The sequence below is a fragment of the Euprymna scolopes genome, chromosome 5, assembly GCF_053919585.1.
Source record: "Euprymna scolopes isolate OS-2025 chromosome 5, ASM5391958v1, whole genome shotgun sequence".
NCBI classification, from domain to species: domain Eukaryota; kingdom Metazoa; phylum Mollusca; class Cephalopoda; order Sepiida; family Sepiolidae; genus Euprymna; species Euprymna scolopes.
The window spans coordinates 39375514-39398740 of NC_136486.1; the positions used below are offsets into that span (position 1 = coordinate 39375514).

The following is a 23227-nucleotide window of genomic DNA, read 5'->3' on the forward strand; positions in this document are numbered from 1 at the left end:
CACAGGCAGCCATGTTTTTATGCGTGCGATAAACACATCTACTTATCTGTGACCGATACTGCCACCTACTTTTCTTGGACTAATACTGGCCCTCCTTTTTTTAAATATAATGTTTGTGGGTGGGTATGCTAACAAGGAATATTACAGTTAAATTTGGAGCAATCCTCCCTCCTTCCATGTGGTGTTTATTCCGAAAGCCGTTTTTAACGTGAAATTACTCAAGGAAGTTAAAAAAGTCGTAATTGTTTTGTTTTACATGCATGCACATTACTAATTTATCAGTTGTGAAAAAAAAAAGTGAATTTGTTTCCACTAGGTGGCAGTGTCAGTCGCAGAGAAGTAGATTTGTTTATTGCGTGCATACATACAAACATGGCCGCCAGTGAATTACAGTGCATAATACAGGTTTTTATATCTCGAAAACTACTTGTATCTGCAAAATTTAAATGAGACTTTTTAATTCAGTCGTTATTTTAAATAAAATTGTAGAGGTGGATCTAATGTAAAACAAACAAACAAAAAAAAATACAGAGAATTTAATTTTAATACATTTTATATAAAAAATTTTATTTTTGGTTTTGTATTCTTTACAAGTTCTGAAGTGTTAATTATTCTGTACTTTTAGCCAGGTCTCTTAAAATTTCTATTCAGATAATAATATTCTATTCCTCTCACTATATTTTGTTGTCATCACTGTTTGTAAACATGTTTGGGCGTCTACTAATAACTACCATCTGTATTACTGATTATTTATGTCTAGAAGGCAGCAAATAAATGAACGTTGCCATAAGTTTAGTCAGACTTTTAGGTTTTATGTTGAATAATTGCCTTCTGGTCTTTTATAAATTCTTTTACGTGAAGAATGTTTCAATAAAAATGATATCATTTTTGCTTTGTGTCTTTTGAATTATTTGAACTAATGTCTCTTGTCTTATATTTTCACAAAGTTTTGGCCAATGTAAACCTTCCACCTTCTCCAGATGCATTCTCCATTCTAAAACAAAATTAAAAATAAAGACTAAAATATCTATTTTGATTATAACATATTTTATTAAAAATAAAACAATTCCGAAAAAAAAAAAAAAAAACAGGTTTATTTAGCTTAACCAAGACAAACAAACATTACTGAAAATATAAACTTGAGGTTATCGATAGGGGGGAGGGGGAGTAATATCTGGAAAACATTATGAATAAATGTTTGAAGATAAAAAAAAAAAGACTTGAACATCGTGGTTTTAGCATAAAATAAATGAGATGCCATAAAACAAAACTAAACCAAATTTGACATTTGAAATGCTGAACAAATTTCTCGTTGAATTTTTACAGGACAAGTAATTAAGCTTAAAATACTTTTGTGTGTTCATTTATATCAGTATATACTTCACAATTTGTACAATTTTCTTTATCATTTTGAACTGAAAATGTCTTGAATTGAACAATTTTAAAGTTTTAAAAGTCCCTATTTACTTGTCGTTAAACAAGGGCAGAGTTAGATATAAGGTCAGTTTTTAATATGAGTAAAATCCAACTTTGCCAAAAAAGGTTATTTTACATTAAAACTGCTTTAGTCTAGAAGTATTTCTCTTTCATTGATCAAGGATAGAAAAAATGAAGCACCTATCAGAACAGATACTACACTTTGCTTCTGGCCGATAGACTAATTTACTTAGTCTAATAAAAAGTTACAAAATATAAATTTAACTTAAGCATTACACCACATTTGGGGGACAGAGGCTGGGTTAGTGTCATTCTTTTTGACAACAAAAACTTTTGATTGCTCTTAGTTAGATTCACTGCATGACTTTAAATCTACTTAAATGACCCTCAATGATTTTTATAAATTTAATATACAAATTATATATATGACGAATGATGGGGAGTGGGAACATCTACAAACACCTCAAAAGAATGAAAAATAAAACGCCAAACAAAATTCTAATAAGGCAGATTAGTAAGGTCTTCTTAACCCTTTGCTAAGTGTCAGACTGCCAACTGTTTTCCAGGTCAACTGAAAATAAGTAGGTTAGTCTCTAAATGAGAGTGGGAGCTATGTAGGGACATCAAAAATGAAGATTAGGGCTTGATGGTGCCAATTCTGTTTTATAAGTTTTGTTTCTGCAATAATTAGCAATTGTATAAAACTGTCATTTTGTGTTTGATTTGTATGATAATAATAACTAGGAAAACATGGTTGTTGAAAAGTAAATAATACTGATCATCACTGGAAGGATATTACTCTGGATAATCTGCTCCAGTGTATGATGGAAATGTGTGAGGAGGAAACAGTTAGATGGTAAGTATCGTCCTACCAGCTATAAAAGTGAATTGTTTGGGAGAGTGAATAGTCTTGGAACAAAAAGAGGAATTTACTAAAGTGATAAGAAGTGAATGCTAATATCAGCAAAACATGCACCAGATATGGGAAGCTAATGTGAGCATATAGGAAATATATGTAACATCTGTGTTTAATGCTTTGTTTTTTTTATGGGTTTTTTTTCTAGACTGGAATAATTGTTTCCATTTTATTACATGTAGAGATGATGATGATGATAATAATAATAATAATAATAATAATCATCATCTCACCAATTCTTCTCACGCGACTATTATAACAAATTGATTATGATTGAAAAGCTTTGCATCTAGCATGATAAATTTTAATAAATATGCACAGTTTTTGTAGATCTGGTATGTGAAGTATTTATCCCCCCCCCCCCACAGCAGAAAGATTAGCTACAAGGGTCAGGCAAGTGAGATTGAAAAGGAGGAGCACTGTGGCCTGCAAAAAATGCTTGGGCAGCCCTGTTGGTATTTGCCAGTAGGGGTGCCTCAGGCAATTAGCAATAAATTGATCCCTTCTCAAAGAGAGAAAGCAAAACCTGGGAGGGTGAATCAGCATTATACTACAATCAACATGGGAAAAAGTCATAAGAATGATCTAGACTGTTGATTTTGGTGGCAAAGTAAAAATCGTAGCAGTGCCAAAGATCTGGTTGATAAAGTCAAGTAAAAATAAACAAAAACCGTCCTCTCATGTCGAGATCGGTTCTACGCATGCGTCAGATGACGTCATGACCTGATTTAGTTTAAATAGTTGAAGAACTGATTAAATTTCATGTACGTCGTGTTAGCTCAGTTGGTTAGAGTGTTGGTTCATTATCTAAATATTTTGGGTTCGAATCGTGGTGTGAGATATCTTTTTTTTTTTTTTTTTTTTTTTCGATTTTTTAAATTTTAATATTGAAGCAGGGGTAGTTTAACCCATTTTTCATGTAACGTTCGTTTTTCTGTTTTTTTTGGGGGGGTTTTGTTTTTTACTTTGCTTATTCTTAGGTTTTCATTAACAACCTCACCCCTGACCGACCACACACACCCAAAAACATCTGGGTACCCACCGATTTTTTAAATTTTAATATCGAAACCGTTTGGCTGACGTTTGTTTTGTTTTTTGTTTTTTTTCGAATTTTTAAGTTTTTACTTCGCTTATTCTTATGTTATGTATGTGTTTGTATGTCTCGCAAAAACTTTCGACACGGGTCACGGATTTTTGCCAGATCATTTTAAACTTTCAAGCTTCGCCCGACAAATATCGAAAAATTGGCCAAAAACGTTAACTTCTTCACCCTGAAATCAGCACTTTTCTACAGGAATGGGGGGGGGGGTCTTTTCTACAGGGAAGTTTTAACCTTCGTTTTTCTGTTTTCTTTTTCGCGTTTTCTTTTTTTGTTTTTCCCATTTTTATATTTAACATCGTTTGTTTACCTTACGTTAGTTTTTTTTTGTTTTTTTTCGATTTTTTAAAGTATTTACTTCGCTTATTCTTATGTTTTGATTAACACCCCGCCCGAGTACACACATCTCGAAACACTCTGGCAATGTCGGGTACCCCTCGCTAGTCTATAATATAAATCTCACCTGTCTGTTTAAATGTATGTATGTATGTATGTCTCGCAAAAACTTTCGACAGACGTGACAGATTTTCATGAGATTGGTATCATTTGGTAGCTCAACCCTTTGGACAACAAATATAGAAAAATTGGCTAAAAACATTAATCCCTTCACCCTCAACTAGGCACTTTTCTACAGGGAGGAGTAGCAAAAAATCTTTCCTTCATGACAATTTAGCCAAACACGCATGCACAAAAAACGTTCTTTCTTGAATTAGTTTAAATATGAATAAAACCGACCTAATTTCGCTCACACGATCATAGACCAGGCGGTATAGTAGCAGCGTCGTTATCTTAAGATTGCACATTCGATCCGAGATACCAGATTTTTTTTTTTTTTTAATTTCTATTTTAAAACAGGGTTATTTATGCCATTTTTTTTCGTTCGTTTTTTATTTTTTTATTTTTCCATCACATTTGCTGTTTATTTTTTTGTTTTTCCGATTTTTTTAAGAATTTTAACATCATTCGCTTATTCTTTATTTTGCATCACGTTTGCTTTTTTTTTTTTTTTAAATTTTTTTTCCGATTTTAAAAAAAGTTATATTTAAACATGGTTATTACGTTCGCTTATTCTTTATTTTTCATTTTGTCTTGATTTACCCCTGCCCATACACCTCACAACACCCGGGCAACACCGGATATCCCTGCTAGTCTATAATATAAATCTCACCTGTCTGTGTAAATGCATGTATGTTTGTTTGTATATCTGCCTAAAACTTATGACAGAGGCAGCGGATTTTCACAAGATCAGTATCGTTTTGAAGCTTGGCCCTTCGGATGACAAATATTGAAAAATTGGCCAAAAACACTAATTCCTTCACCCTTTTCTACAAGGAGGAGTTGCTTTTTTTGCAGATATTTTCAAAAGTCATCCCCTTTTTTCGATTGTCTAGCCTTAATTTAAACCTTCGCCACTTCTGGTTTGGCGATGGATGCAACAGCAAAGACATCACGTTTTTCTTTTTCACCTTTTTCCCCTCCTTCGTAGTATGGATTCGAGACCGTCTGTCTGCTACCACTTTTTTTTTTTTTTTTTTTTTTTTTTTCCAACACACACACACCTCCAAACACTCTGGCAACGCCAGGCACTCAGGCTAGTATGTATGAAATCCAGACAAATTAAAATATCATATTTAAGTGTATTTTACAACCGGCCAAAGCCAGGCGCTTCCCCTTTAGTGTATGTGTTATATATATATATTAGTGGTCTCCCCTGTGGTTTTGCCACAGGGGAGACAATCAAGCAAGAAAAAAAACATAAGCAAAATTCATCCTGAGCAGCAAAACTGAAGCCGGCTTGCCAGGACACTATATATACAAATGTAGGCTAATTTGGGCATATTTTATTGGTTTGAAAATATAGGTTCTTATTTACCAATTTTTTATTTGGATGTATTTTTTTGAATAATAAATAAATAACGTCCAAATAAAAAATGGGCGACTTTCTAAGAAAAACACTGGATCTCTGAGGCGGAGACGTTAACCTTAATATCGTTTAAAAAATCAACAACAAAAACTATGTAAGCAGATAAACGATAAAAAACTAAACAGTAAATTGTCTATGGCATCATAGCGTAATGAGTTAAGGCGCTGGACTGAAATACATAAGGTCCGAGGTTCGAATCCCAACAACAGTCAATGTGTGCTGAAAACGAAAATTGCATTTAAATTTTTCACAAATAAGTATTTTTCCGGTTATTAAGCAATGTAATTCTTTCTTATAAGTGGTGGACATTGTTGTACATGCAAGCACATGCATATTTTTGCTTAATAACTAGAAAAATACTTATTTGGAGAAAATTTAAATGTTATTCTTTTCAGCACACCCAAAACCTATAGAAAACAAATTTTTTAGGGTAGATTTTGTGTTGGTCTAAACCCCCCCCCCAATGGTGGCCATAAAGTGGGTGCTCATTTTACGTTAAATTGATATAGAAAAGTGATCCCCCCCACATTTTGAAACAATAATGTACTACCTTAAGGGCAAATGTCACATAGTGCACTACATCATTCAGGTCATTAGCTTTCCAACGAGCTTCCATTTGTTAAATTCTGATCAATAGTTGCCGAGATTTCGAACTTATAAAATTGCCAAAAAAGTGATATATCCACGCATATGGATATACTTATACTCGTAGCCAAATTTAATATTGAAATGCTCATATCTTTGGTTCTTTGGGATGAAACTACATGAAAATTTGCAGGTTTTTTGAAGATTATAATACTATTCTATGGTTAAAATTTTATGACAATTGGTGGAAAAAGAACCTACCATATATTTTGGCGTATAAGGCGACCGTCAGATAAGACAGGGGGAAAAATTGGAGCAAATTTTCATAAATTTATCATATATCGGTTCTATATGATGACTTCTAAATCATGAAACCATGTTTGTTTAGCTTAGGCTAGAGATTACAATACCCGGTATTTTATGACTTATTGGTTTTTAAAGATGATTTTTTAACTTTAAGGGTCATCTTATATGCCGAAATAAACGGTATATTTTCAAACCAATAAAATATGCCCAAATTTGCCTACATTTGTAGATATGGTGTCCTGGCAGGCAGTTTGGGTTTTGTTACTTTGGTTGTTTTCCCTACATTTTTATATATAGTGTCCTGGAAGGCAGCTTCGATTTTGCTGCTTCGCTTGTCTCCCCTGTGGCCTTGCCAGGCCACTAATATATATATAGATAGATATACCACCTCTTTTTGCAATTTTATAAGTTCCAAATCTCAGCAACTATTGATCAGAATTTAACAAATGAAGGTTCGTTGGAAAGGTAATGACCTGAATTGTGTAGTGTGCTATGTGACATTTGCCCTTAAGGTCATGCATTAAGGGGATCATCCATCATCCAGAGACTATTTTGGCACTTTTTTTTTTTTTTTTTTTTTTTTTTTTGCTGTCATAAAAGGTTTCAGTTAAATTGCAGTATCTTTCCACCCTCAAAAACTCTTTTAAAATTACCCTATTATAGGTTTTTGAGGATGCTGAAAACGGAACGTTTAAAATTTCAGGAAACAAGTAGTTTCATATATATATATATGAGAGAGAGAGAGAGAGAGCACAAGAAAAATTGGTGATGAAAACAAAAATTGAATAAATTACTATAATTTATTAATCCATCAAAAATTCAAACAAGGAATTATAATAAAGAAAAATCCTTAACCCATGGATTTTCAAAAATAAGCCCTTTTCATCAGAGGATAAACATTAGTAAAATTATATCAATGGTTAGCATAGATTTGAAAATATATACTAATGAAATATAGCGTAGTCATATTGATACAACGGTTCTTGTTAGACAACCAAAGTTAAGTGACGTTTAGTCTAGTCAGTATCAGCTACGTAATCATTTTGAAATAACAGGCACTGTATATGGGAAGATGGGGAATCCTTCCCGTAAAAGATACAACTCTGAAGATGCCTTTAGCAAAAACTTTAGTACAATATGCTAATTTACATATGCTGACATATTGGAACAACTGTCCCTTGGGTGGAAGTTTTGTTATCAATCATGCGGTGAAGCTCTTCACAGAGAGTTATGGTTAGAGAGTGAGTATGCAATTCATTATTAATTTCGTTTAATGTTAAAATTATGAACCTATAATTTCTTCAGTTATGGATGAAATAGCAACTTTTATTTAATTGATCATATATCATGAATTGCTTACAGTGTACCTTAACATTACATAACTTAAAACGAGTTGATTTGCTGCAAAATAGACCAACAAAACTATTGCTATTAGAATTTTTTTTTTTTTATCTTTCACTTATACAGGCGACTGAGGATCGCCTGCGAATTTAATATTTCCTTGAAGCCGGTTCAACCCACCTAGGTTGAATGCCATACAACAACAATAACAATCTCTTTGACTAAGTTCCATAATGGAGGTGTAATGTGAGTATTAAAGAAAGGCTATTTAATCATCTCATAAAAAGATATTTAATTTGCTGAATATAGGGATATATGTGTACAACTTGAGACTTTATTGGTATAGTTATGTTGAAAGAATGGATGATAGTTTGAGGGTTAGTAGATGTAGAAGAGTTTAGGTAGCAGGTTCGCTTCACAGAGAAAGGCCAACGGAAACATGAGCAATTGATAAGTATAGATTTGAGAGAAAGAAGAAGAAATAAAAACCAGATGAAAGATAGAAATTGACTTCTAGACTAACCTAAGTCATCCAACACATGCCAGGATGTAAAACTGGTGTTAAACCGAATATTAATTTGGGGTCTTTTTAATTTTCTTGTTTTCAGGTGTTTGTGTTGTGAAATTGTTTCATCCGACATCCGTTTATTGCTTTAAAATGTTGTACCGTATTATTCTTGTGAGAAACCCTTAACAAAAACTCGAGGCGGGTTGGGTCATATACTCAAATAGATTTTCAGAAATTTTGACTCTGCTCACAAAACTTAACTTTAAACAGCTTACAACAAACAAGATTACAAATGCATTGAATATAGTAGATAGCAAAACACAAAATAGAAAAATAGTGGTAACAATTGTTTACGAAACGTATCTAATGTATTGGCAATGTTTAATCTTTGGCAATTGGCATGATTGAACTTTTCTCTCAAAGCCAGGTAATTTTCTCTTTGTTTATTTTTAGTTTATTATATTAATATCGAGAAATATAATTGTCATATCAAGCCAAAGATTAATCAACACTTTAAAATGTATTACTGGTTATCACTTTCAATGAAAATTAGTTTTGAAATTAGAAAAAAGTGCATAATGGCTAAACATATAGTTCATTAATAATTTTGAACATTTTATTGAAATAATGTGTGTGTGTGTGTATATATATATATATATATATATATATATATATATATATATACTATGCATTTTGTATTTGTACTTTGTATTATTTTATAGATGTTCACTACGAAAATTTTTAAATAACATAAAATTTAAAATTGTCTGGTTGATGTCGAAACAATTGTAATATCTGAAAAAAATACAGATATGAAGTTATTCCTTCTTGTTTTTTTAATTTTTTTGCTAGTATATATATGTTTATGGCGAAATGTTTATTTAATTATATTTCACCTTTTATTTATACCAGTCCTTTAATTTATGAAGTTCAATGTAACTACAGAGTATATATAAATAAATGACAATAGTTTATATTCCAAATTTCAAGATGTTGACCATCTTACCTTTTATTTCTTTAAGTACGTTGGGATGCACAATTCTTGACAACACCTGTTTCGTAGCGCAGAATAATTCAAGTAATTATTTTATCAATTTTTTTAAGAAAAAGAACTCAGCAACTTTAAAAGAGATGGCCATGATTACAAAATCCGAAATTGGAAGAGAAGTTGCAGTTATTTTTCAATTTATTCCACAATGTTTGAATTTTCAAATTTGAATTTTAAATGAAAACTTAGTTTTTGAAATTACAATATATTTATATTATAGATATGTAAGGTATATATTTCAAAAGTAGAGCTAGATTAAAAGCAACTGAATGATGGTAATATTTTTAACCTTTATAAAATAAACGAATGTTTATTTTTAAACGTTGTTATTTGGCTTTAAAGTGTTAAATGTAACACGTCTCTTATTTGATTTTCAAATTTCACTCAATGCCTTTAATGGATAAACCTACCCAGACTTTCAAATCATGCGCGACCACACATAATTATCCGGCTACAGAAAAACCACAGCTAACATCAAGTGGACTTCACTTAAAATTCTTCCATTAAACATCATGACGAAGAATAAGAGGAATATATATATATATATATATATATATATATATATATATACAGATGGAAAAAGGAGTGTATATCTCCGAAATATATATCTCTCTCTCTCTTTAAAAATAAACATTCGTTTATTTTATAAAGGTTAAAAAAAAATTGCGTTATTTCGCTTTAAAGTGTTAAATGTAACACATCTCTTATTTGATTTTCAAATTTCACTCGACACCTTTAATGGATAAACCTACCCAGACATAATCTTATATGCATATATAATATTTTTCATGAGTTTGTATGTGTTTATATATTTTTACAAAATAAAAAGTACTCAAATCTCAAAGTAACTCGAAAAATAAGATGAGAAAAACTTCAGGCTTGATTCACGCAGTCGTCGCTTTCTCTTAAAAAAATTTAATAGTCATATTAGTATGTATGCATGATTGTCCATTCCACGTTTTCTGGGAAAGTACTTGGCCAATCTGGCTGAAATTTTGTATGGACCTTTATGATAAGGTGCAGCAAACGAAGTTTATAGTATCTGTTTGATACACAGCAAGAGTATACAGGGTAAGTAATGGGGATTAGTCACCACAATACCACATTTACTCTAGAAATTGCCTTGGAAACTACTCTGCTGATCTTCCTGTAATTTTTTATGGACTTTTATTATAATGTGCAACAAACTAAATATTATGGTATTCATTCAATGTATTCTTAGAGATTAATATTTAATACAAAAATTAGACCAAATTTAATTATTTTAAACCATTAATTTGGCATAAAGCATTCAGTTTTAGTCAACGGGCTATGACTTTTGCCCGTTTTTCATGGGCAAGAAGTTATATATATATAAGGATTGCTATACACAAAGATGAAATATAATTGAAAAAACATTTTACAAAAAAAATATACATCTCAGTAAACTTTTTAAAAAATCACAATTATTTTGCTTTATTATACTTTTTATATTTTTCCTTCCCCCCCCCCAGTTTCGTAATGATTTTTTGTTTGTGAAACCAAAACAATGTATGTATCATTTGAAGTCAGTCACTAAAAAAACAATCTCACATTATTTCAGGGAATACATTAGCTAAAGTTATCATCCTAGCATGAAATTGTATTGTGTTAAGCATTTTAAAATGTTGTTACTAGTTTCATACATAATGTTATTAATTGTACATTGTCGCATTTCAATTTAGATATTAAGTATTTTCAGTTGTATTATACAGATATTTTAATTGCTATGATGGCACATCTTTAAAGAAAACAAAATGTAATTATATATTATTTAATTAATTGGAATGTTTATTGAGATGATTATTATTTATTCATTTATTTATTGTGGACTATTATCCTAATTTTTTAGTTGTTGTTTCATGATGTTGAGACCTACTGTTTCTCTCCTGTCATGGTAATCACCTGACGAAGACCAGAGGAATAGTTGGCCGAAACGTTGTGAAACAACCACTAAAAGATGAGGATAATAGTCATCAATAAATGAATAAGATATAATTAATTCCTATTCTTTAGCCTTAGAAACATGGGACCATAATATCCTTGGGGAAAGTACGGTATTTGCTTTTGCCTCTTTATCTTTAATTTGCCCACTGTTTCTCTAATTACAGGTGTTGTCCATGAAAATCCCCGGATTGGATCAGATGGTGAGAGTGAAGACATATCAGGGACATCCGATGAGAAAGATGAAATATCCCCTGTAAAATTACGAGGACGGCCTCGTTATAATGAGGTAAGGCCTTTCTCATTGCTTTCTCTGTATTTTTAACTTTTTCATTTTTATTCAAAACAGGAATGCATAGCCGAGTCCATTCAATCTGTGATCATGATTATTCAGTTTTGGTATGTCACAGAATATGGGGTAGGAAACATCTTATGCCTGCTCTCGATCCGAAGTGTTGATATTAGTCAAATCATTTCTTGCACACTCAAGCCATATTTTATTCAGTCTACCATGCTCTCTAGTGTATGAAGTTAATGCAAAAGGTGGTACACAGTACTTGGCCAAAACATCTGAGGTGCCGAGTGCATAAAGCATCTCAAGTCTCACCAACACCAAATTACTGATGAAGCATGGCTTTCTATAGTTTGCTGCTGGTCATTATGCCAAAGCCTTTGCAAATCAGAAGCATATGGGACTCGTGTCTCGTTGCAATGCAAGATGGTAGAGCAAACACAGTCTGAAAAGACTTTTCCCCCGAATCTTGAAAGTTTGGTTGTTTTGTTTTGTGACATATCAACCCGTTTCGGGTTCAATCATTTTGACAAAAATTTTTATACTTTAAATTCTTTACATCTTCAAATTCATGATGTTTAATTCTGGTTGTTTTGTAGAGGAAAATTGTTGTTTCTGTTTTTGCAAAACCTGATTAAGTTTTGCAAAAGGAAAGGACCAAAAAAAACGTGAATGTTTGATGCATCTAAGTCAGGAAGGTAATATCTTCAGACAGCCTGATCTAATAGCACTAGAGCCTAGATATAAGGATCAGCAGCTGTCCCCTAAACCTTAATCAACAGCGTGTAGTGATCATGCGTTTACAATCACAACCCATTGAAAATGCTGTTTTAAATTTAAGTATCACAGATGGACGAACCTGCTAACAGGCAGAGATTATTTATAGAGATGGTTGAGCACATTTAAAAACATTAAATAAAACGAAAAATTAATGTCTTTGTTTGTTTTGTTTTTTGTTTTTTTAATGAGATTGTTTAGAATAAAGTGAATCCACATTTGCTTATAATAGTTTTGTCCAACAAAAGTCAGTTGTCTGACTTTCTGCCCTTTTGCGGTTTTCATGGTTCTTGTTTTATCTAGGATGTATTGAATGGTTTCTCTATATTCTCAGTGAATAGATATTTTTAGCTGTATATATTGAAAAAAAATTTTTTTTTTAATAATTTCTTTAGAACTTTTCTTTTGCTTCTCAGATTTGCTTTAGGAACTAATTATGCTGTTTCCAGAAATAGCCTGAAAATATTCTAGTCATAAGCTTAGCCATTTTTTTTTTTGTCTCCAATCATTCTAATGTCGTCATGTATAAGTTTCACCAACTCCATTAGATATCATGTAAATAAATCAATATCGACATTTAATTGTTATTTACATAAGTTCCTATTTAATCGCTTTCCCACAAGGATAGAGTGAGACACAGGATAGGCTTTTCCTTTCATAAGTATTAGATAAGACTTTTTTTCTATATTTAAGATATATTAGTTAAGAAGTCTTCAAGAAGTATCAGAAAATTTGTTGTTTTATATCTAGAAAAATATTTTAATTTTGTCAAAACTTTACTTAATTTAATGTACAATATATTCTGAAGTTGTCACATAAAAATTGATATTTAAGAAAAATGACAAGGAAAAATACAATTTAAAGTACTACATTTTTTTTCTCTCACTCCAAAAATTGGGGTTGTGTCTAATAGGTGACTGGGGAGAGTGAGCAATAAGATATCTGTTCATATTACATTTAATCTTCTGTAGGTTAATACAGTCAAGGAAATTGGGAATTCCGAAGTCTATCAGTTTGAGGGAAGAAACTATTAGAGTAGAAGACTTTCCGGCATGTAGAGACTTCAACAGTGAAGGGGTTGTTGTCAGGTTGGTCTATGTACATCAAGGGAGCACAAGAGCTATAAGTTCATCAGAGCACATTCAATGTTTATTCAATAGTCAATATTTTTTTATTACCAACAATTTACCACTTATTATGGCCAAAAGCCATCTGAGGATAAGGGTTAATGAGACTCAGTTGGATGATAAACAATATTAGAAAAGAAGTTCAAAGTCAGGAGCACATAGTATCAATAGCAGCATGTTTTAGGGATCTATCCTGGACTCAATCCTCTTCCTAATCTACATTAACATTTCTAGCTATATTCTGAGATCATTTGTTGACAACTACACAGACAACACAACTGTCTATGCAGCACTTTGAAGAGCATTGGTGATTAACTTTTACTGATTCCCTCTCTTATGATCTGAAGCATGTGAGGAAATGGAGGGGGAGTGGCTCATCAATTTCTTCTAAAACCAAGCTTCTCTCCTTCTATCATTAATGACCTAAATTCTTGTTTTATCCCAATCAAAATGAATGGTTCTCCTTGAAGAAGCACCTAATACTGATTTTCACTCTGAACCTAAAAGCAAAGGTTTCCATACAATCTGTTGCTAGACACACTGGAGAAATAGTTAGCTCATTCTACGACTCCAGGAAGTACCCGACTTCTGATGCAATCTTCTCCCTATATAACCCAGATAAATCTCAACATGGAGCATTGATGCCACAAGTGGGGAGTTGGTGCTCAGAGCACTCTTTGTCACCAAGACAGAATTCAGAATCAACTTCAAAATCTAGTGGGAGATGATCTTTTCTATTCCTTACAACCCTTTTCTCACAGGAGAGACATTGCTAGTCTCTCTCTACTCTATCATAATGGAAAGTGCTCGATTTAGCTCAAATCTCTACTCCTTTGTAAGACATGACTGTGCTTCAAATTTTATCTTTTATGATCTGGGCCTCTTACTTCCAGAATTTCTTCCTATGACTGAAAATACTCTAAGTGTGATATATACATATATAGAAATCAATAAATAAAGAAAATGACGATATAAAACTATATACTAATATATACTAATATATACTAATATATACTAATATATATAGATTTATTCAATAAGGGTATACATCAATATAGTTTTATATTGTCATTTTCTTACTTTATTGATTTCTATATAAGCTCCAATCTGTTGAGCTTTGCATTATCCCGCTAAATCTCCTCTTAAAGAATTGATCTTATTCTCTACGTTTAACTCTTCCATATATATATATATATATATATATATATATATATATATATATAATCTGTTCAGGATGCTGCCTCATCTTGTAACCATGATAAAGAAAAACTTCTTCTTCTTCAGCATGCCTAGTTTTAGGCAAAATGTTCTGGAACACATTGCCAAACCAATGTCAACAGATTCCTATCTAGAACCGTCCTTAAAAGTATATGAATTTTGTTCTGACAGTCATTTCATCTCATCAACCCTTATACTCGAGTGGCATCTGGCCTTGACAAGTTATGACAGTAAAAAGAACAAAACCATGTAAAACGATTAACAAAATTTGATTACTTAAGAGGACAGCTTGACATGTATTTTTTGACATTAGGCTTGAAAATGGCCATAATTTGCAATGAAGCACTTCCATGTTAATGCTCCACAGGTCGAACTTTTAGGAAAAAGAAACTCTATTCATAAAAATTCCATTTGGTTTAAGCTGCACATAGGAAGAAAGGAAACTTCTTTGTAGTGGTGGTAGAAAGAGAGGCTATTGCTGTAAATGTGAAACTAGAGATTAAAGCTCAGTCAAACACTTTTTATGGAAATAACTATAGTATAAACAAGCCCTAGGAACATTTCTTTTGTGAGAAAAAGGCTGTAACTCGATTGCAAAGCCAATTTTGCACTCTCTACTTATATATATATTTTTTCTGATAAGAATACAATAATCATAATAATTACAAAGTACCTAACAGAGTTAATGAGATTTAAATTTGAAGTTACTAAACTTTGACTAATATTTTATCAGAATTTTATATTAAAAATGTATTTTTCTGGCCTCTTTTGTAGGCAGTATTGATTTACAAACTCTATGAATTGTCAGTCCAGTTTTTCAAATTTTAAACTATAATTTTTCCATCATTTTATATTTATACTAGCAGAGGGTACCCGGCGTTGCCCGGGTGTTTGTAGGTGTGTGTTTTTGAATAAATCGTTGGCCGGGTGTTTGTTTTAAAAAAAAACCGAAGCCTTGACGCGCAGTTGGAAAATAATAAAGTGTGAAAAAAAACGTGCGAATTGGCAGGTGCCCGTTTTTGAGGAGTTAATGATGTCAACTTTGAGTGCAGGACAGTGTTTTATTTACCGCAAGTCTGTTCAGTTCTTTTTTTTTTTTTTTATATGAAAAACCTTAATGCACATGAGGAGATCGAAAATTGTTGAATATTTATCTTTTCAAAGTCGGGCAAATTAAATAGACAGGCGACCCTGGTTGTTAACTCATAGATATTATCATTTAGGCGCGATATAAAAAGTTTTAAGAACTTGTGAGGTGACCGATCGCTTCTCGGGGCAAAAAAGCCTTTCTTGGACATACGCAAAAACGCGCACACACACACACACCAACATTTTCGCTTTTATATATATAGATAGAAGATGAAAAAGAAAACTGATTAGTAACATTTAGTTTCATCTTCAATTAAAAAAGAAACATGTTCTCTCTCTCTCTCTCTCTCTCTCTCTCTCTCTCATATATATATATATATATATATATATATATATATATATATATATATATATATATATATATATATATAATGTAGAGAGGGAGAAAGAGAGCTTAATAAGTGTTATAAGCATTTTATTTTATTGTAAAATTTCCTGAAATTTTAACTCCCTCTCTCTCTCTTTCACCTGGCAAAAAATAAATTTGCTATAGATTTTTTTAAAAATAAGTGAAATGTTAATCTATATGAATAAAATGTAGATGTATGTATGTATGTTTTATATGTAAATATTTAACTATTAAACACTTAAACTACTGATTACATAATACTCAAAAATCATATGCCAAGGATGGGTTTTAACGAGTAAAATCTTTGTTTGGATGGATGAATAATGCGTACAGAAGTTGGCAAGTTGAAATGCGAAATGTTCATTTCAACTTGCCGACATTTTTTTTTGTAGACTAACCATTGCTAAAAGTGGTTTAATTTTATAACTTTCTTATCTATCAGTTGGGTTAGCTAAAACAGTAGCGACTGTGGTTGAACTGCTAAATGAGGGAATGTGGTTGGAGCGTTAAATGTTTTGGTTTCAATTCTAGCTGATGACACCAAAGTCATTTTTTTTTTCTTTTGAAATCAGTACTATATATTAGGTACAATATAATATTCAATAGAAAATTGGCTCTGTAATAATAAATATGAAATTTGCATGAATTAAACTATATTAAGTGTATTTTACAACCAGCAGGGTTGTGCACCCCCTGCTAGTATTAAAAAAAATAAATGAATAAAAATAACTAAAAAATTGTTTTACAGACACATAAAATCACTCCATTATTACTCTTGTATTTTTTGCTATGTTTATATTGTACCAATAGTTATCATTCAAAAAACGAAATGATGGAATTAATTCACACTTTTTAAACATCAGAACTAAAAAAAAAAAAAAAAAAAAAAAAATGAAAAAATAATACTATTGAAAATTTATTCCATCATTGAATTAATTCCATCTTTTGGCTTTTTGAATGACGACAAATAGTATACATGCTCTGAAGGTGAAAATTCACTTTCATTCAGCTTAATATTTGTTACAATTCGAAGTATGTTTCTCTTTCCAAATGTGTGTGTGTGTGTGTGTGTGTGTGTGTGCACCCTCAACATCTCTTATATATATATATATATATATATATATATATATATATATATATCTGTGTGTGTGTCCTCAATATTATACAGTGAATACTTACTTTTTTTTTATTTTTTTTTTTAAATATATTCAACACACTTCACGGACTGTGCTTGATAGCCATTTGCAATTTTGTGTATTGGTGACAAATACAGCCAATTAGGAATACGTCCTAATTGGCTGTATTTGTCACCAATCTGTAAATGTTTTTTTTTTTTTTTTTTGTTAAAGGAAATAGCTGGTCAGAATATCTAATCGATGAAATCGATTGAAATGTGATAGACGAAAATAGTTTGTAAAAAGCAAATATTGATTTGACAGCTGCATTACTATTTAACTTGGAAAATTCGACCAACTTAACTTTATGTATTAGATATGTGTGTGTGTGCACGCGCGTTACATTGAATAATTACAAACAAAAAAGACTTTGTTCACAATTCTTTTTGATAAAGATACTCGTTTATTTTAAAGTTTAAAATATTTATTGTTAAAACTTTCAAACACAGACACACACACATAGTTGTACCTACCTGACTAGCGTTTATTGGGAGTATTTACACTAGCAGGCCGTCCAGCGTTTCTCGGTCGTATATGATATGTTTAGATATATTTTAATTCATGCAGATTATGTATTTATTATTATAATGACAATTCTCTATCGATTAATATATTGAACCTAATATATAGTAGTGAGATCGAAACTAAAAAGATGTATATGTATAACTAGGGTGTCATCAGCTAGAAATCAAAACATGCAACTCTCCACCTTTATTCCTTAGCTTCTGAGCTACACCCCCCCATATATATATATATATATATATATATATATATATATATATATATATATAAAATTCACCTGTCATCCTTTTTTTTAAAAGATGTAATCGCCCGATTGTCAAAGACAATATTCCAGCAAGGAAGCATAGCTAGACGGTCCACAGAATTTTATAATCATATAGATTATATTTTATGTAAATATACTTATTAAAATCTCCATTCATTTTATGGCAAATATTAGTAAACATTGGTGTAAATAAAATTGTCAGTCACTGTATGCTCCTGGAATTTTTCTGTAGCATTTATTTTTGATTTTATTGTGTAGCTCTGTTTTTTTGTTTTTTGTTTTTAATTGCTGTTCATCTACCTACGATAAAAAAACGGGATTTGACTAATAAATAAAAAAAAACAGAATCGATAATATCTAGTGTGGTATTAGCCCAAAGGAGGAAGTTTACAGGGAATAAGCAGTACTCAGCCACATGTATATCCCGGTTATGGAGAGATGGCATACAGGGCCTAGTCACCGATCTGGTACTGACCAAGCTCCATATTGCTTCACTCTGCTGATCTAACAAGAACCAGTGTTTCAACATCATTGTGCCGACTATTGGTATAATAAAATTTATTTCGCCTTTAAAATGAAGCAGGGGTGGTGATGACCTAACAGAAAGTTTCTTTTTCTTTTTTTCTTTTTTCTATTAATATTCATTTATTATTTAATAAATACTGAAAATTTCATTAAGATGGGACAATTTTCTGATTTTAGTGACTTTTTATGAATCGGAGATAAAAAGTTGGTTGAAAAACAAAGAACTTGCACTCTCATTGCCTGTCCTTATATTGTTAAAATGCTGTTTCGTTTTCTAGTATGAAGATAGGTGACTTGAAAGTTTTTCATTGGATATGAAACAAAGAAAGAAAAACAAAACCTGCAACAATGTGTAGATTATTCCCGCTCCTTAAATGCCAAATTTCTCGCGTCTTTTCTTGCATTTAGCCCAACTGCCTACTTTGCAACGAATACCTTTAACGTCACTGGAACTTAACAAGCAGCAAAAATGATAGTATGATTAGGCACTTTTCAACCTCACTTTTATAGTACACTATAAACTAGGTTTCTTGAGAGTATATAAATATATATATTTATTTTAGAGTATATTTTGCTTATAAAATAGTCAAAATTGTTTAAAAAAAAAAAAAAAAAAAAAATTAAGCTGAATGATTTTTGTCTGTAGAGTATATATATATACTGTAAAATTACATGTTAGCTACCATAACAAATTAGTCCACAATCATGATTTTTAATATATTTTTTTTTTTTTTAAAGATAGGCGAATTTTTTAAAGTTATAGAAAACAAATATAAAAATTTGCCTACATTTAAAAAAAAAAAAAAAAAAAATTAAAAACAAAAGTTATGAGTGTGGACTGATTTTTTTTGTGATAATTGGAATGTAATTTCACAGTATGTATGTATATATATATATATATATATATATATATATATATATATATATACGTATTGAGCACTTTTGAAGTAAATACTTAAAGTTTATGCATAAATTTATACTTTCGTATATTAATTTTATGTGAGTAAATGAAGTAGTTATATATATGTATATATGTATGTATATGGGATAAACTAATTCTTTAAACAGTACCGTTTTGCAACACTTCTATATTAAAATCAGAATATTATATTAAACTTTATAATTCTTTTTTCAATTTTGACCAAAATCTGTTAGATGATTTTAATTATAGAAACTGTTCAAAATCTAAAGCTTAATCTTAAGTTTTAAGATGAAATTGAGAATTGGGTAATCTATCTTAATTGATGTCTAATGGACATGGAACAAGTGAATCCTTATGTACAAATATATAAATATATGTACCTTTTATATATAGTCATCTGTAGACTTGTTTTGCTGAATCACAGTTTTTCATTGTGGCTAGACATGAGTGCTCAATCTAAAATTGAAAATCAGTGTCTTTTTTTCTTGTTTTGTTGTGTTTTTTTCCAACACGCCAAACTTTTATCCACTGTGTCATCGGCACAAACAAGAAATAGAAGTTTTACTGTTATTACCAATAATAGCACTTAAAGAGTGCACTATTCGTTTTTACAGGGAGATTTACATTGGCACTAAATACAGGTAGCGATTTTACTTCCTATAGTGCTCAATCCATGAACAGATGAATATATTTTCATCTATATACAGATTTTTTGTGTATTACTAGCTCTGTATACTCGGCGTTGCGCTAGAATCTGTTTATTTTTATTTGTTTAATTTTTTTTTTTCAACTGGGATTGTGAAAGTTAAGTTTAATGATTACGATATCATTTTTACTCTTTAAATTATTATTTGAACCAAATTGTTATAAAACGTATGCTTTGTTACAGTAATGTTTTAATCTCTATAACATACTATTTGATTTAAAACACTTGCAAAATTTCCAATTTTATGATACATAATTTAAAGCCATTTTCAATGATTTTGGAAGCATTTAAATTGTGGAATTTAGTGTCCTTTAAAATTTCTAAGGGTTACAAATTATTATTTTTAACCTATTAACAAAAAAAAATCAAAATGGCTGACATTTTTATGAAAAAAGCATAATTCATTCTTGTGGCTTTTCTTTTGTAATTATGTTTTAAATATGCTTCTTTTTTTTAAAATCATTATACACGATTGCGATATTTTTTTTTTTTAATTTCAATAAATAATAGATTAATGTGTACATTACAGAAGTGAGAAATACACAAGCACTCGGGAAATAGTCAAATGTATTAATATAAAGATGTTTTAACAAGCATTTTGACATCAGAAAGAGCAGTTGCAAATAGGTCGTACATCATTCACTATGACTATGTAATTCCTGCAGCTATGTATCTAGAAAATGGAGCTATTAAACGCAACATAGTAATATGGGACAAGAAAGAGAAAGTAAACTAAGTAGAAGTTAGTCTCCTCAATAATGCTGGGTCAAACAGAGCTGAGAGGGAAAAGATAACAAAATAACAAGCTCTTATGTACGACATGAAAAGAAACTGGAATCTTAGGAAGATTTCCATCATTTTAGTAATTATAGGAGCAACAGAACGCATTAAAAAAAAAAAAAAAAAACTACCTGGCAAATATATCCAGTGAATCAACTGCAAGAGATACAAACAGTTACACTTAAAGAAATGGTTCGATTTTTTAAAATATCTTTCTGCTGGAATATATGAGATAGCAGGTGAATGTCTGGCATCTGGTAGGATGCCCCATCTCCAGCTGGAACAAAATAATAAGAAAATTGAAGAAAAAAAAATGGTTATTCTTACACATATTTTTTATACATTTTTCTGTTTACTTCATTAATTTTTTTATTTTAACCCTATAATTATAATTATTTCTAAAAAGAATTGTTTTTTTTGTTTTTTGCTATTATTAAATCTATTATTTTTAAATAATTCCATATATTGTTTTGTGTATTTTGCTGACATTTCATTTCAAATGTTTTTATCATGTTTATATTGTTTAAATTTTTTATACGTATTTTTAGATTATAAATTTATTTCTGTTTCTATTAACTTTTTGTTTTCGAATTGTTTCAAAGCAGTAAAGATGTTGTTATCCTATAGAAAACACCATCTGCATAATAAGTAAAATGTTAGTTGATGGAAATGATATTTGTTAATCCTCCTCCTTCACCCCCGACAGGCATTCAACAAGGGCTTCCCTTACTTACCAAGCAGGCAGCAGCTAGACTTGGACATAGAATCAATACGCAGAAAGGTACCATCTTGACCCATCATCCATTGCTATACTAAAGCATTTATTCTATTCCTATTTCTCTTTTCTTTCACAGTTGCTCACTAACCAATTTTGGGGCTTGCTCTTCAGTTTTCCTCTTTTTTTTTTTTCTATCTTTCCATCTCTGCACGAATATTTACAAAAATCTGTTCTCACATATTTTTTTTTCTCATAATCCTTTATTTTTCTAAGTAACCGCATGTTTCAGATGCATCATCACAACTGGTGGCAGTTACATTTCCATTTTTCTTTCTTTTTGTATTTATTTTGAATGTCTACACATAAGAGTGTTTAATGGTACAACAGTTTCAAATTAGCTGTTAATGTTTATTTCTGTCATGTAAATTATGTAAAGTGAAATGGGTTCAGGCATTATTTCCAAATAATTAATTTTATAATTATGTTTTAGTATATAAAAAACAATAATATTAAAAATAGTATGTTAAAATCAGTTTGTTATTGCACATGTAAAATGTTGAAATGAAAAAAAAAATTTTTTTTCCCGAAAAAAGTAATCACCATCTTTATAAACAAGTTCTCAGATGATAACTTAAGTTTATAATTTTCTAGTTAAAGGACAGGGACTCATTTTTTTCTAAATACAAAAGTAAAGAAAAAATTTTAATTTTATATAGAAAACTAGCAGGCTGCCCAGTATTGCCCGGTCATAAGATACGCATAAATATTATATTTTAATTAATGCAGAATTCTTATTTATTATAAACAGAAATACTATAGGTAGTAAATTCCTTAAAAAAAATTAAGTAAAAATAAAACAAAAAAAAACAGAAAGAAACTAGGACATGTGCATGCGAGTATTATATTTTTTCTAAACAGTTCACTTCTTGTAAGTAAAAAAAAAAAAAAAATACTCAAGCTGAGACCAAAACCTAAAAGCAGTGAGTTAAGTATGATAACCATTTTCAAACCTACTTATTAAACCTACTTATACATAAGTAATATGTCAGATGAACGATTCACACATGCGCATTCATGAAACAGTTGACAGATAAGAATCTGATGACCCCCTCCACATACCAATTTTTCAATTTTGACTCCTTAGTAGCCCTTTTTTCTGGATGAAAATTAATTAAAAAATTTTCTACATGTCTGAATACCCTATATACCAAATTTCAAGGTTGTAGATCAAACATTCGTTGAGTATATTGGTTGAGAAGTGTCCTCACACACATTCTCACTTTTATAGATATATAGATTATAAAATATTGTTTTCTTTGCTTTTATATTTTATACCTTTTTTTTTTTCTGTTTAAGGATAGTCCTTTAACTAGAAAATTATGGATTTGTGTATCACCCTCCATTAGCTAGTCTCTTTCCAAATTTATTTACCAAGATAGTAATTATATTTCTCTAAGCTAGTTTTTGTTTAAGCACAATGCCAAAACTCCTCTCACTGTAAATAATTTGAATGACTGAAATAGACATTAACTAAATTATTTTTATATATGGATACATCATCAGTTAAACAAAAATA

At 30.6% G+C, this 23227-nt stretch overlaps 1 protein-coding gene across 25 annotated transcripts in view; it reads left to right on the forward strand.

The window, feature by feature from the left end:
• The window catches only part of LOC145276773 (cyclin-dependent kinase 17-like), a 534353-nt gene that overhangs the window by 439827 nt on the left and 71299 nt on the right, over window positions 1-23227 (forward strand). For 14 of the 25 annotated variants that reach the window (XM_080128029.1, XM_080128036.1, XM_080128032.1 and 11 more), the window contains 2 exons: window positions 11294-11415; window positions 21640-21714. In XM_080128029.1, coding sequence (XP_079984155.1) covers window positions 11294-11415; window positions 21640-21714 — 197 coding nt within the window. The remainder of the gene's footprint in view (window positions 1-11293; window positions 11416-21639; window positions 21715-23227) is intronic. The other 11 variants (XM_080128044.1, XM_080128049.1, XM_080128048.1 and 8 more) reach the window with 1 other exon arrangement.